The 14820-nt window shown below is 39.3% G+C and overlaps 1 protein-coding gene across 2 annotated transcripts in view; it reads left to right on the top strand.

Annotated features, from left to right (window-relative positions):
- Positions 1–14820, top strand: part of adam9 (ADAM metallopeptidase domain 9) — a 68744-nt gene that overhangs the window by 10536 nt on the left and 43388 nt on the right. For both annotated transcript variants that reach the window (XM_036578257.1, XM_036578256.1), the window contains exons 2-3: positions 616–716; positions 7601–7659. In XM_036578257.1, the coding sequence (XP_036434150.1) occupies positions 616–716; positions 7601–7659 (160 nt within the window). The remainder of the gene's footprint in view (positions 1–615; positions 717–7600; positions 7660–14820) is intronic.

Raw genomic sequence — 14820 nt, 5'->3', positions numbered from 1 at the left:
TAAAAATATGGTAAAGTGAAAACCATATTTTGACCAGAACCTTTTAAAACTATCATAAATTAATGCCTCAGGCATCAGTCAGTGTGTTCATAACCATTTCATGGAATTGCTTCCTGCGAAAGAGTTTTTAGAGGCATTAAACTTTTCAGACGTCTGGTTCCTATCACCAACACTGTGAACAATTCTGACTCTGAAAGTTTCTCTAGAACAGAGCGTTTCACACCAAACCACTCTGAATGGCTTTGTTTACTTCTTAACCATTTAATTATGCAGAAAATTCATAAAAATTTAACTTCTTGAACTTCCCTTCAACTATATATATATATATATATATATATATATAATATATATAGGGGGGTGTGGGTGTGGGTGTGTATTCGTTAGTCCTGGTGTGGTTTCTTAGAAAAACTGAAAGTGAGTCTCCTGAGAAGAACAGAAGCTGCAACAAAGGCAAAGAATGAACACATTAAAATCTGAACAACTGTGATTAGAGATCTACATACAATTACTTATGGTTTACTTATATATAGTAGATAATAGTGTACTTCTGTTTGTCCACATAGGCATCTATGTTCTTGAAACCTCTGACAATGATTTTTATTTTTTTTCCTGCAGGTTCAGCCACTCAGACGTCTCAGTTCTCCTCGTATGAAGTGAGCATACCAAAACGTATCAGCAGACAGAGGAGAGAGCAGGACACTGCAGCGGCCGACAAGGTAACGCGTCACAATGCACACGTTTTAATGTACTGTTTGGTTTCACACAAAAGACAATTCCTGAAATCCAACTTTATGTGGAAAGAGTCCAGCACTGCAGTGCAGTTCAGTAGTTCCATTAGTTCATGGGTAAAGAATGTATCATCTGTTCCTAAGCTGTTTCAGCTTCGCAAACACACATGGAACCACTTGTCGTATTATGATTTTTATTACTTTAAATACAATATAAACCTCCACAGTGAACATTCGGATATTATAAACTAAACACCAAATTCAGGTATTTTAATAAATGTTTACTGTATTTTGGTAACGACACAGTTATAAATCTGTAAATAACATACTGTAATTATCAACCTACAGATGTTTGTCAAATTGTTTTCCCTAAAACTGATCACCGTTCCCTGCATTCTGGGTGTTAAGGGGAATGCCACCAAAATCTTTAAAAATTTCTGCTCAGTTCAATCATTAAGATGTAAACAGTTATTAAGAGTGGCTTGAAGTGAAAGTCTCTGTTCTAGAGAATGTTGCCCAGTCAGAATTGTTCACAGTGGTGCTGATAGGAACCAGACGTCCAAACCATATAATGTACCTAAAAGCTCACATGAAAAGTTTACACATATACTGCCTGAGAGATTGTTTTACGATAATCTTGTGATAAACTTTTGGCCTAAAACGTATCAAATATAATGATTGCAAATGCAAAGTGATTGTGATTGTGCATTAAAATGTGCACAAGTGTGTTCACTATAGAGAATGTGTTAACCCATTTTCACTTAGAAACTCAGTAAAACCTGACCAGGGGGTGCCCAAACTTTTGCACACAACTGTATGTAAATTACATGTGTTCTGATTGGCTGCTCTGAGTTGTGTTTTATTCAAAAAGCTTTCCGAGCTGGGTGGTTTTTTAGGTTCTTATATATATATACATATATATATATATGTTGTTTTTGTGACATCACAAAAGCAGTGAATCCAAAATGAGCTGCTTTCAAAGCCTAATTTCTGTAGATGGACAATTTGGACCAGAGAATGAACAGTAGATTTCAAAAATGTGCACAAAAAGGGAGCCGAATTCGGTTTTCTATGATACGAGCCCACCGCGACCCAGAAGGATAAGCGGTTTAGATGATGTATGTATGTATGTATGATACGAGCCCTTTAAATTACACTTTCAGACCAACCTCAAACTTTTCCCAGATCCATAAATGCTTCTTGACTCCATCCTTCTCGCTCATGCTCAGTTATCAAAGTCCTCTTTCTCAGCACCCTCTCTCTCTTCCTCTTCCTGTCACTCGTGACCCATCCCTCGCTCTCTCACATCCATCCTTCCTCCCTCGTTCTCTCACTCTGCAGTGGTGAAGGTAAGATAATGCTACAGGAACCATCTGCCTCGCCCAGATGCCCAGCCAGCAGGAGCGTCCTTAATAAAAGTCTGTTTGTGCCAGAGCCGTGCTGGGCGTGAGCACCCCGCGCCGCACCGAGACACAGACCGTCAGCCCAGTCCAAACACGCTCTCTCACTTACAGCAGCTCTCACCTCTGTGTCATTGAGGAGCAGAAGTTGGACCACAATTACTAAAATTCACCAGAGCAAAAATATAGAGAGACAACCTAGTCAGACGAGTCTAATAGTCTAATGTAAACTATGCTGGAATATTTAAAGTGGATTTCCCCAGGTTTTTCAACATTTCAGCAGAATTCAGTTGCAAAAAAAGTCATTCAGAGTGGTTTGATGTGAAATGGTTCACTTTAGAGAAACGTACTCTGATTTCTTTACAGTGGTGCTGATAGGAACCAGGGGTCTAAATGTCTACAACACAGATATAGCCATTTTATTTATAATCCAAAACCACCAGTGAACCTACACAAGTCTTCTGAGGTTTTATATGTAATGATGATGATGATGGTAAAATAGTGGAAAATCTGCAAAATAGTTTTTTTTTGGGACTATTTTGCCTTAGAACACCCTGCATGTACCCCTTCACCATGGATAGACTTTAACTCCGTGTCACAGTGGCTATAAAATGCAGTTTGCGTCTGTTTTGGAGCTCCTTCTGTTTTTGCACTACGCATGTTTCTCTTCAAATCACATTGGCTGCGTTTACATGCGAAGACTTTTGCCAATCCGATTGAACCCATTCCGATTATATATTAAGACTGAGGTGTTTACATGCTCACTCTACTCAGCGCTTAGTGTAGACGTTACCATGACAACAAGCATCACGTGAGTCCAGTCAGAGTGAGATGAGCAGCAGTGAGCAGTGCTTGTGTTTTTAATAGCTTTAAAATGATGTCAGACTCAGGAAAACGTCCTTCACATGTCCTTATTAAAGAAGGCCGAGAGGAAGACGTCGTGTTCTGAGACACATAAGCTGGACGTCCGTCCCACCGCCGTCTTTTAAAGATCAGAGCATAAACTTTGTCTCTTCTGCAGACCAGTTTCTGCTCCGCCATGTTGAACGTTATAAACTTTAACTATGACGAACATGCAGAACGTACTCAAACTTCCCGATAGGGAATGTAATCGGATACAAGTGTTTACATGGATATTATTCCGACAAGACTGTTCCAATTGAGGTGTTTACATGGACGTATTCTATTCCGATTGAGCTATTAGTCAGAATATTAATGAATTATTGCACTGCTTGTGAACCTGGCTGTTGATGAAAATGCACATAATTTACAGTATCAGAAGCAGTTTTTTGTCTTGGCAGGTGAGCAAGCAAGTCAACATTTCTAAACAGCAAACAATTTAATGTTTTGGGGTTTTTTATTAGTGGCAGGTACACCCTTTTTATGAAGAAAGCTGCAGTTGTGTTGTTTGTTATCTGGCATGGCCTGCTTTGTGGAGAGATTTGAGGCGGGGGCTCCCGTTTCTCCCCTCATTGCTCACTAGCAGCTCAAGACAGAGTCACTACATTTCACACACAGATAGCCAACAGTGTCCTCGTTCATCTGATTACAGAGAAAATGTTTTATTTTATTATATTAATAAAAAAAAGGTCCTTAAGAAGGGAGCATTTCAAAATCTAATCTGAACGACTCTGTTTACAGCTTAACCTTTTAATTATATAACTTGTGATATTCCCCTTGAACAGTAGGCCATGGTTGCCATGCAACAAAATGATAAATGATTGTGGCATAAATTGTACAGTCTTTGTTTTCTTGGTCATTAATACTGAACTCGGTTGATGTGTGACATCATATGTTTATCAAGGCCTCAGATAAGGTTCAGCCACTCCATACACTTTTATAAAAGAAGGTTCTTCAACGGTTCTTTAGCAAAGAAAATGGTTTTATTTAGAATCATGAACACTCAAAGAACCCTTTTGCATGATTAAAGAGTTCTTTGCATCATAAAACTGTTCCTTTGATTGATGGAGAACGTGCTGTAGATGGTTCTATATAGAAGGGTTCTTCTGTTACAAGCTTGACATTGTAACAGTAGAAGAACCCTTTTGGGTGCTATATATATATAACCCTTTCCAAAAAGGTTCCACATAAAGATAAAGCTAAAGAACCATTGAAGAACCATCTTTTTTAAGAGTCTTTTTTCTATTTTTATTTTTAAAAGCATCACCCACCTTATTCACCTGTAACCTAGCAACCGCCACTGGTATATAGACTATACAATGAAACAGTTATTTTTTTGGGGGAGACTTAAATGAACTTCACCTTAAATCAACTTCCTTCGTAATCAGTGCCATCATTGTCTCAAACGCTAATAATAAATATCAGTAATTAAACTGTGGTGTAGTTACAGTGATACGCTTGGGGTGATGCTGTTCTGTGAGATATCGGCGCTGGAGTGATCTACAGCACTGCCGTCCTCGAAACATCTTACTTGACTTCCAAAGATACACACAGATGCGGATTTTCAGTTGAAAGCAGAACATCCATCGTCTGCCACAGGCTTTTGTTAGAGCTTGCTGGCTGTGTAGATGCTGTTATTTTGTTAGCTGGCTTTGCTTGATGTGACGTGTCTGAGATGAGTTCTGACTGCACCTGCTTTAATCTGAATATGGCTTCTCTCTGCTCACCACAGCAATCTAATGCAGTGAGTGGTCAAAGGGTCAGACTGTTAGAGCAAGGAAGAGAAAGAAAACAGGAACAGAAAAGTGCGTGTGTGTGCACGTGGGTGTGTGTGTGTGTGCGTGCTTTTCTAAAGTACTCTTTAATACATATTTGTCCGTCTGACTCATTCTGTCCATTTTGTAAAGTGCTTTTAAAAAAGCTCCATGTTTCCTCATTTTAACTGAAAGAATAAAACCATTTCTACATGTAGGTGCTTATGTATGTGAACATATTACATATGGATAATTACATAGTAAATATGGAACATTTTATTATTGTTAGCATTATTATTATTATTATTATTGTTATTGTTATTATTATTATTATTATTATTATTATTGCATTTAGGTACTTACATAAAAGACATGGACCATATCACATATGGTTCCTACATATACATTATATGCACTCATGGTCCATTTTATCAGCTCCACTTACTATATAGTTGCACCACCCGATCATATAATGATCCACCACCATAATATTACCTGCTCTGTGGGGGTCAGTGTGTGTGTGTGTGTGTGTGTGTGTGTGTGTGTGTGTGTATATACACACATTTGGTTGAGTGTAGATTATGTTGTTCTGTTGAGATTTTATGGTATTTTTCTTGTGGGAGTCGCAGCTCTACAGTCCACTGGACCGCTTGTGTTTTTGTGTTTTATATACATAATAGGAGCCACACCAGTTGATGCAAATCTACATCCAGCTAATAGTCTTTCTGAACCCCAGTCACTGGAATTGATTTTGTCGCCATAGCAACCAGGGTTTTAGTGCAGCCGTAGTCACAGAGCTGCTGTGTAGAGGCCGGGGCCGGCAGGGGTGGAGCTGCTGGGATTACAGGGAAAGCTTCCGCTTCTACATCTGTATCTCTGTGTTTGATCTCAATATCCCGCTTACTTTGCTCATGTGTGTAAAGATAACCAGTCATTTGACTGAAGTAGCAACATATTTATATACACTGGTGTCATTCAGTCCTTGTACAAATAAGAAAATACAGAGTCATTTACAAAGTAAAGGAGAATAGAAATTAAAAATGTGATTAAAATGTGATTAAAACAATAGATTTAAAGCATAAAATCATTAAATTAAAAATTAAATTAGGATAATAAAGAATAATAAAGTGTCGTTACAGAGGTAGAAACGCTAACAGTGTTTTACACTGAGCTGAAAGCTACTCAAATAAAAACCTAGAAATTTTAAGCCTGGATTTTAAAGTGTCCAGTGTCGGGGCTCTTCTAATGCTCTCCGTCACCTGGGTCCATTTAAGAGCAGCATAGTAGCTAAACGCTGCTTCTCCATGTTTAGTCTTCACCTTTGGCAGCACTAACTGACCAGTTCCTAATGATCTGAGAGTTAACATAAATAAGACCAGTGATAGTATCTTAAAGTCTATTCTGTAACAGACTGGTAGCCAGTGTAAGGATTTAAGAGTGTGGGGGGGTGATGTGTTCCCTTCTTTTACTCCTAGTGAGACTCTGGCAGCTGCATTTTGAATCATCTGAAGCTGTTTGATTGTCTATTTTTGGGAGTCCAGTTATGAGACCATTACAGTGATCAATCCTGCTAGAAATAAAGGCATGGATGAGCTTCTCCAGGTCTGCTTTAGTCAGAAAATCTCTGATCTTTCTGAGGTTTTTAAGGTGATAAAAAGCTGATGAGCTTTGACAAATGCTAAAACTAAGATCGGAGTCCATTATTATCTATTTATTTATTCAACTGCAAAAAGTTTTGTCCTATCCAGTTAGTGATGTGCTCAAAGGCACTTACAGAGTGAATCATGGTGACCGTAGTTGTTTGAGGAGGGGGCCAAGTAGATCTGAGTATCATCTGCATAGCTGTGGTAAGATACCCCTATAGCCTTGTAGTATATGACCAAGAGGCAGCATGTATAAATTAAATAATAGTGGCCCAAGAACTGAACCCTGGGGGACGCCACAGGTCACCGGCACTCTCTCAGACACAGTTATTTTCAGTTTCCACAAACTAGTCCCTTCCTTGTAGGTATGAACTGAACCATTTTAGGACAGTTCCTGAGAGCCCAGCCCAGTTCTCAAGTCTATCTATGAGAATTTTATGGTCAGTGGTATGAAAAGTCAGTATAGATGGCACGAAACTGATACTGAAACCTTGAGTGTCGGCCAGTATTAATTCTAATCTAATATTTCTTTGTGAAAATCTACTAAGCTTTAAAATGAGCTATGTTTAAATGAACCTCTTCACTGAAAGTAGGCTATGATGCTGAAACTACTCAATCACTCTGTTAACCTCGCAGGAACAACAACACCGCTATCAGTATTAGATTACCAAGTGTTAATTCAGGTTAAAGGATTTAATCACCATTTCTTCAACATTTTCTAATGATCTTGATTTCTGGTGTCTATTTTAACTAGATAATGCTATGTTCGAGGAAAATAATGTTGTTAAAAGTTGCATAATTTAGTTTTTATTTACACATTCAATTCAGTTCATTGATTTACATTGAATTGTGTGCAGTTCAATCAAAACTAACAATTTTATAATAGAAATGATATTCAGTAGTTTCTTTTCACTTAAAAAGCACATTAACAAAAGTTAAACCAGAGGTGAAAAATCCGACAAACCTTTGCTGTATGTTTTTAGGTAGACTAAACACATAAGATGGGTGTAAAGAGAGGGGTATCAGAGAGGGGCATGTTGGAGCTGGCAGTGTATATTCATTTGGCAGACTTGGAGAAGGTGTTGCTTTTAGGCTTCCTGCCTCGACATGTTCAGGCTACCTGTAAACGAAAGACTGGACTGACTATGCGGTTCTCTGTTTTTGTGTTTTTAAAGGTGTCCTATGTCATCCCAGTCCAGGGGAAAGAGCATGTCGTCGTCCTGGAGAAGAATGAGTGAGTATTATTTTATATCTCTGTATTTCTTTGCTTTGCCGTGCACTCATTTACACAAACACTGTTCACTGAACGGCTTTTGGATTACGTTTAATCTAATCTCTACATATTTGTGTCGGTTCTCATACTGGCACTTATTAGCAGTAGAGAACACCGATACCATTACACGATTAATGACATGCTCGCATGCTGCGGAGTGACAGTTGGACAGATGGAGCTTAAATGAAGCAAGTAGCGTGTCGGTAGTGTGGAAGTGTTTAATGTTTGAGACAAGCAATAGTAAATATGCTCATTTCAGAATCTGTGATAGCAGTATTTCGAGATTAGCCGTGACCAGTGTACGAAATGTGATTGTGTTTACATTTAAACAGTGTCAAAGAGCGCAGCGACTTTTTGTAGCTCCGAAATCTGAAATTAACCCCCTGAAATTAAGGTTGATGTGTTCTATTTGTGATACAGGACACTGCTTTTAATAAAATAACTTGTTTAAAAAGTGGAATGGTAAACGTGTAAAGATTTATAGGCGTCTATCCTGTAGTTAGGTTAGATGTAGTAAATTGGTAGTGCTGTCACAATCACGCCACTGTTGCTGGTGAATGACGGTCATATAAATAACCACAATTAACCGTTTAATTGTCTTTTCTTGTTCATTATATGCATCGATTAAAGTACAAGTCAAAAATAGCTGCGTTTACTGTGCACACATTCATTCACACAAACGCTGCCGTTCACTGCAAGGCTTTTGTGCTTTTATTATTCGATCTTCAATGTTCTTTAGTGAAGAAAATGGTTCTATATAGAACCATAAACTGTCAAAGAACCCTTTGCATGATTAACGGGTTCTTTGCATCATGAAAGGGTTGCTCAGATTGATGGAATGTTCTATATAGCACCCAAAAGGGTTCTTCTATTGTTACAAGCATGACATATTACTTTTCAGAAGGTTTCTATATAGAACCATCTACAGCACATTCTGAAGAGCCCTTTCATGATGCAAAGAACCATTGAATCATGCATGAGTGTTCAATAAACCTGTTTATTGCTTCAATAAATGGTTCTAGATACAACCATTTTCTTTACTAAAGAACCCTTAAGAAACATCTTTTTTTTAAGAGTGTATAGAGTATTGCACCCTTTTTGGTGCAATGTAGAACCATTTTCAAAAAGGTTCTATATTGAACCATATACAGAACATTCTCCATCAATCTGAAGAACTCTTTTACAATGCTGAGAACCCTTTAATCATGCAAAGCATTCCTTGGGTGTTCAGGGTTCTATAAAGAACCGTTTTCTTTACTGAAGAATCACCTTTTTTAGAGTGACAGGCCTGTCGTGATGTAAAAGTGGCAAATGTAAACTGGCGTCTCTAATGATGGTGATGAAGGTTAAATTACTGCATATTGAAGATTGTGGATCAGAAAGTAATATAATATGAAGTAAATGATCATTTTATGCTTTCAGTCAAGTAAAGCTTTTCAAAAACATCCTAAAGTTGCTTAGTCTGGATAGACTTTCCATAATGCTGTGCAATGCTGATGTAGCAGCCTGATCTCCTGGTTGATTTTCTGCTTTATTTCCATCTATTTTCTCACAAGCGTGGGCTCCGTGGACCCCAGTGTTGATTCTGTCAGTAACACGGGTGGGTGTCTACTGCATGCCAGACGGAAAACTGTTTGAAGATCATGAAAGTAGTGAAGACGAATAAAAACCAAAGCAGCGGGAAACGCAGGGTATAATCTATTCAAAGTGCGAGATGGGCTGTGAGAACCCGAACGTGACCCGAGCCCGGCACGTACTTGGGAAAGACGTCTGGACCCGAGCTGTGGGCAGTTGTGTCTCGTTGATTTCGGAGGAATGTTTTAACCTCTACGAGGACTTTCGAGAGGTGTCAGAGTTTGTTCGTATTGCTGCAGCTGGAGTGCTGAAAGGACTTAAGGTGTTCATTTAATACAGCGTACAGGTCACACAGAGTGTGTGATTAGAAGGTTCTTGACCTGGCTGTGAGAGAGAGAGTGTCTAGACTGCACGGCAGCTGAATAGTAGTAGTCCATGACTTCACACACATCGGGCCTTAATCATGAAATCCACCACAGAGAAGTGTTTAATCTAGCAGTTGACTCACAGCTTTCACCCGCTAAATATGTGTTCTACACACAAACCCACACATACACTGGGTTGCCAGTTTATTACGTTCTCCTACCTTGTATTACATTTATTGACCATTTTATCAGAAGCAACTACCATAGAGGTGCACTTTCTAGGTTTATGCTTACTGACCGTAGCCCATCTGTTGCTGCATAATTCATCAGCCCCCCTTCCAGCCCATCAATGGAAATGGACCACCATAGGACCACTGCAGACCAGATATTGTTTGCTGGACCACAGCAGTGAGATTGACATGGTAGTGTGTGTTGAATGTATAAGGCCCAGGATTTATTGCATGCTACTGCTGTACCTACTGGTCACTTTATTACAGACATGTACCTTGCTGGCTCACCTTGCTGATGTACAGTTAGAGCGTTTTCTCCCCTTTTTTCTTGACCCAGGGTCGGCTGTCCCGGGTACAGATCCCTGGTTCTCTTGAAAATGGTTTTGAAACGTGAAACAGGGAGTAACGCTTCCCTGGTTTAATGCATAGGGTGTGTGAAAGCTATCTGCTCTTCGTGCTCCACCTTGAGTTGGATGATTGATTTGTTTTTGCGTTATTTTCCACCTCAAGCTCTGTAAAGGTTGAGAAGAAGGCAGGAAGTTTAACAGTTAAGAGATAAACCCACCTACCATTTTGCCAAAATAGAATCGCATAGTGTGATCTGAAAATCCTTTTCCTCATATGTGACACAGGTGAAGCTATGAAAAAAAAAAAACGCACTGAAAATAAATCTGTTTCAATTCCAATTTGGGCCACGTGTCTGACATGGCAATGCAAACTCCGTCTGAAGAGACCAATCAGAATTAATGTGACTTGTACATCAATCCAACCAAATCTTCTTAATAATTGTTTGATTAGAATGCTGTAAAGGGCTCAGACCCAAAGTGTGTTACTGTGGTTACGCTTCGCATTTTCCACTTTCAGAGGAGCGAGACAAGCGCGGGCTTTGGGCCAATCTCATTTGTCCCCTCACCCCTACCACTTAGCTCTATTCCTACGTGTTCACGTCTAGGGGTTAGGGTGTCCCGATTTTTGTTGAGATAGAGGGGTAGGGCGAAGTGTTTGGGCTGCATGGCCCTCCAAACGGAGGTTTTTCAGAGGCACAGTCCAAACAGTGTTATGAGAAAAAAAAACGGCAGGATGGCTGAACAAGAGGCCAAAGAAATACACAAACGAGAATTTTCTCTGTTAAAAAATTACAGTAACCACTGTATTATCTTAGTTTAATGTCGTAACCATATATTATCGTCCTTTTCTTCATAACAATCACAAAAATCTCTAGTAGTTTGCTGATGTCTCGGTAGGTAGCTAGCTAACTTTCCCGTTCCACCTTAAATGGTGCAGCATTCTGCACCCATTTCCCATTCCAAACCTTTTAAGGTGGAACGGGAAAATCGAAAGAGAAGCTGGCGAATGTCTGACTTCAGCTTCATATCACTGAAGAATTAGGGGTGGGTGATAATAAATAATTGCCCCCCTCTTTGAAGGCATATGATTCCCTAAATGTAACTAAAGCCCAGCAGTGAGGAGCTGAACTTTACCCTCCTCTGCTGTCACTGCAGACTGGCAGGGTCGCCTACAGAGCAGCGCTAGTAGCTGTTAATGAAGTGATGCTCTTTTTATTTGAGGGTCCCATTTCAGAGGGAGGATTTCAACCACTACTCGTTATAACTCAGCTCCATTGGACCTTCGACACTCGAAAACAAGGGGTAGGGGTGAAAATAAGAAATGGGACTGGGCCTTATTTGCAAACCAATGGTGGATGAGACCTTTGATTTGTGCTGAAATCATGAACTACTTTGTTCATCCAGCAAACGAAGACTGCTTTTAAAGCAAAGGTCTGCAGCTCAAATAGAGAAGCTTTGTTTTAATACGGATGCCTCCTTGATGAGTCCGCTGGCCTGTTATGAGACAGCCTCATGACTAATTGGCTAGTGTGCAAATTAGCATTTGGTTTTCATCTCTCTGAGCTGAAACTTGGCAGAGCCTTCGCCATTGGAAAAAAGTGCCTTTACTTCACTTTCTTGTGTAATGTCCTCCCACAGCGCTTCTCTGTAAGACCTGGAACTGAGGAGCCTTTTTATTCTGGACCCACTCCTTACTTTAATATATTAGTCGGCTTGATGGCAAACGTTTTGAAGTCCTTACAGAAGTATCGCAATTAGTTATTTATGAAGAAACAGAAATAACAAGAATATTAAAGTGATTGGCAAGAAACCATAATTACATAAAAGTCCCATTGCCCTAAATGTCGTTGATTACCTAAGACATGTTTGGTATGTGAAGTTTTCTCCTTTTTTGTGTTCTGGAGCTACGAGACTAATATAGTTTTCTTTCTAATTTGGTTAGTCTTGCTTTGAGTGTAAGCTAGGTGCTCCTGATCTTTGGTTATGTTTAATTAAGCTTACATAAGTATTTCCCCTACCAATCGCGAGGCTAATGTGGCCACACAGCTTTAACAAAACCATGCTTCCCACAGTTGTATCATGCTTGAGTTGGGAAAACGTACCAAGCGAAAGCTAACCACCAAGTGAAAGCTAACCACCAAGCGAAAGCCAACCTTGCAAACAGAACTGACCTATCAAGTTCTACCTCATCTGTTTGCCATTTGTTTGGCTATTTGTTTATTCATTTAAGACATCAGCACATAAAACCTGGCTATTATTTTAAGTCAGTGGGCACAGTGGGGTCTACAACACCTCCACATTCTTTCTGCTCATGCAGTTGTGTTTAGTTAATCTGCAGTGATGAGGCTGTTTTTAAAGTCTGTTTAATTATAATTCTGTCTTATTTTTTCATTCAAACTTAGCTGGATGTTTAATATGACACTCGAATTAACATCATATAGACAATTCTGCTATTTTACGCTGTGTACAGTGTGGGACTTTAAGAAATCTCAGATAGACTTGTTTATGTGATTTCTGACACTGTATGACTCAATTTTATCTACCATTTTTGTGCAGTTTTGTGATGATAATTATTGGGCTTCAGGCATCAGACACATCTTGGCTGATTGACTTTGGAGTGAAAAATTGTGTAAATTTCAGACACAGGAAGCTGAGAAAGTTTTAATACATATTTCACACACATAACATGCAACGCAAACCCAATGGCCTAACATGACCATGTTCCACTATATTGAATATAGATTTAATTGGGCCCAATCCCATTTCACCCCTCGCCCCCTACCACTTAGCCCTCACCGCTACGTTTTGCGTGTTCACGCGTAGGAGTAGGGTGTCCTGATTCTTGTTGAGATAGAGGGGTAGGGTGAAGTGTTTGGACTACATGGCCCTCCAAACAGATGTTTTTCAGAGTCACACTCCAGAGTGTTTAGAGAAAAAAGAAAAACCAGCAAGACGGCTGAACAAGCGACCAAAGAAACCCACAAATCCGTTAAAAATGTTGATAACCGTTGTATTATCTTAGTTTAATCTTGCTTCAATGTATTATGGTCCTTTTCTTCATAACGAGCATAAAAAATAGAAGTATACTGATGTCTTGGTAGCTAGCTAGCTAAATTTCCCGTTCCACCTTAAATAGATTGGAACAAGAAGCTGGCGAATATCTGACTTCAGCTTCATATGACTGAAGAATTAGAGGTGGGTGATAATGAATAATTATCATATCCCGCCTCTGTGAAGTCATATGATGCCCTAAATGTAACTAAAGCCCAGCAGTGAGGAGCTGAACTTTACCCTCCTCTGCTGTCACTGCAGACTGGCAGGGTCGCCTACAGAGCAGCGCTAGTAGCTGATAATGAAGTGATGCTCTTTTTTATTTGAGGGTCCCATTTCATAGGGAAGATGTCAAACAGTATCCCTTAATTCAGTTCCAAGGGGCAAGGTCACACTCAAAAACAAGAGGTAGGGTGAAAATAAGAGTATATAATACTTTGTATTCATAGCTAAGTTACTGTGGGCATCCACTGGACAGTGGTAGCATAATCTGATCACACATGAGGCTACAGGCAGACTTTTGGGGTCATGTTCACATCTGCGTGGCTCCTTTAGCTGAATACTGTATCGTAGTAAGCCTGGCAGGACCCAGCCCTGCTCTTTACTGAACATTAGACACGTTTCTGAAACAGTCAGCGCTCATCAGAGCTTCTCAGAGCACAGAAGCGCTCTCAGCTCATCTGACAGAGGGTTTGTTGTCGCTTGAAGAGCCAATTATGAGAGTTGTTTTGGACTTGAGAGAGATCGTTTGCTTCCCAGATAGACTCCTGTTACATCTGACACACTTCGGTTCCACTTCACTCATTTACTTCACACAATCTGTTCTTCAGTCCGTCAGACAGATCTGTCATTTATAGATAGTTATGTAATAAATTACATATATATTTGCTATATTTTGTATCGGCAGGTTTGAGTCTGCATTTCTGAGCTTGTCACTGATTTGATGTGAAAATTTGACAAACATGACAAAAATATAAAGAATGTTTTTTTTACTTTCTATTTAGAACCTTTTTGAAAAGGGTTCTGTATAGTGGTAAAAAGGTTCATTGCGTATGATGAAATGGTTCTTCAGAATGTGCTTTAGATGGTTCTATATAGAACCATTTTGATAAGAGCACCAAAAAAGGCTTATTCAATTCAAGCATATAATATTAGACGAACCTTTTTTGGTGCTATACAGAGCTCTTTTCAAAAAGGTTCTATACAGACCCATCCAAAGGACATTCTCCATCAATCTGAAGAACAGTTTCATGATGCAAAGAACTCTTCAACCATGCAAAAGGTGTTCATGGTTCTATATAGAACCTTCTATATTTCCTTTACTAAAGAAAGAACTTCCCTTAAAGAACCGTCATTGCATGCACAACTTTTCAGCTAAATGAAATCATACACACTTAAAAAACATGGTTCTTTAAGGGTTCTTTAGAACAGTGAGTTCTACATAGAACCACCTCATGCCTAAATGGTTCTATGCATGGTGAAATGGTTCTTGAGATCGATGATGAATGTGTTGTGTATGGTTTTGTGTGGCACCTTTTTGGTTCTATATAGCAC

This window comes from Colossoma macropomum, unplaced genomic scaffold (assembly GCF_904425465.1).
Source record: "Colossoma macropomum unplaced genomic scaffold, Colossoma_macropomum, whole genome shotgun sequence".
Taxonomy (NCBI): Eukaryota; Metazoa; Chordata; class Actinopteri; order Characiformes; family Serrasalmidae; genus Colossoma; species Colossoma macropomum.
This window is presented reverse-complemented; position numbering and strand designations above follow the sequence as displayed.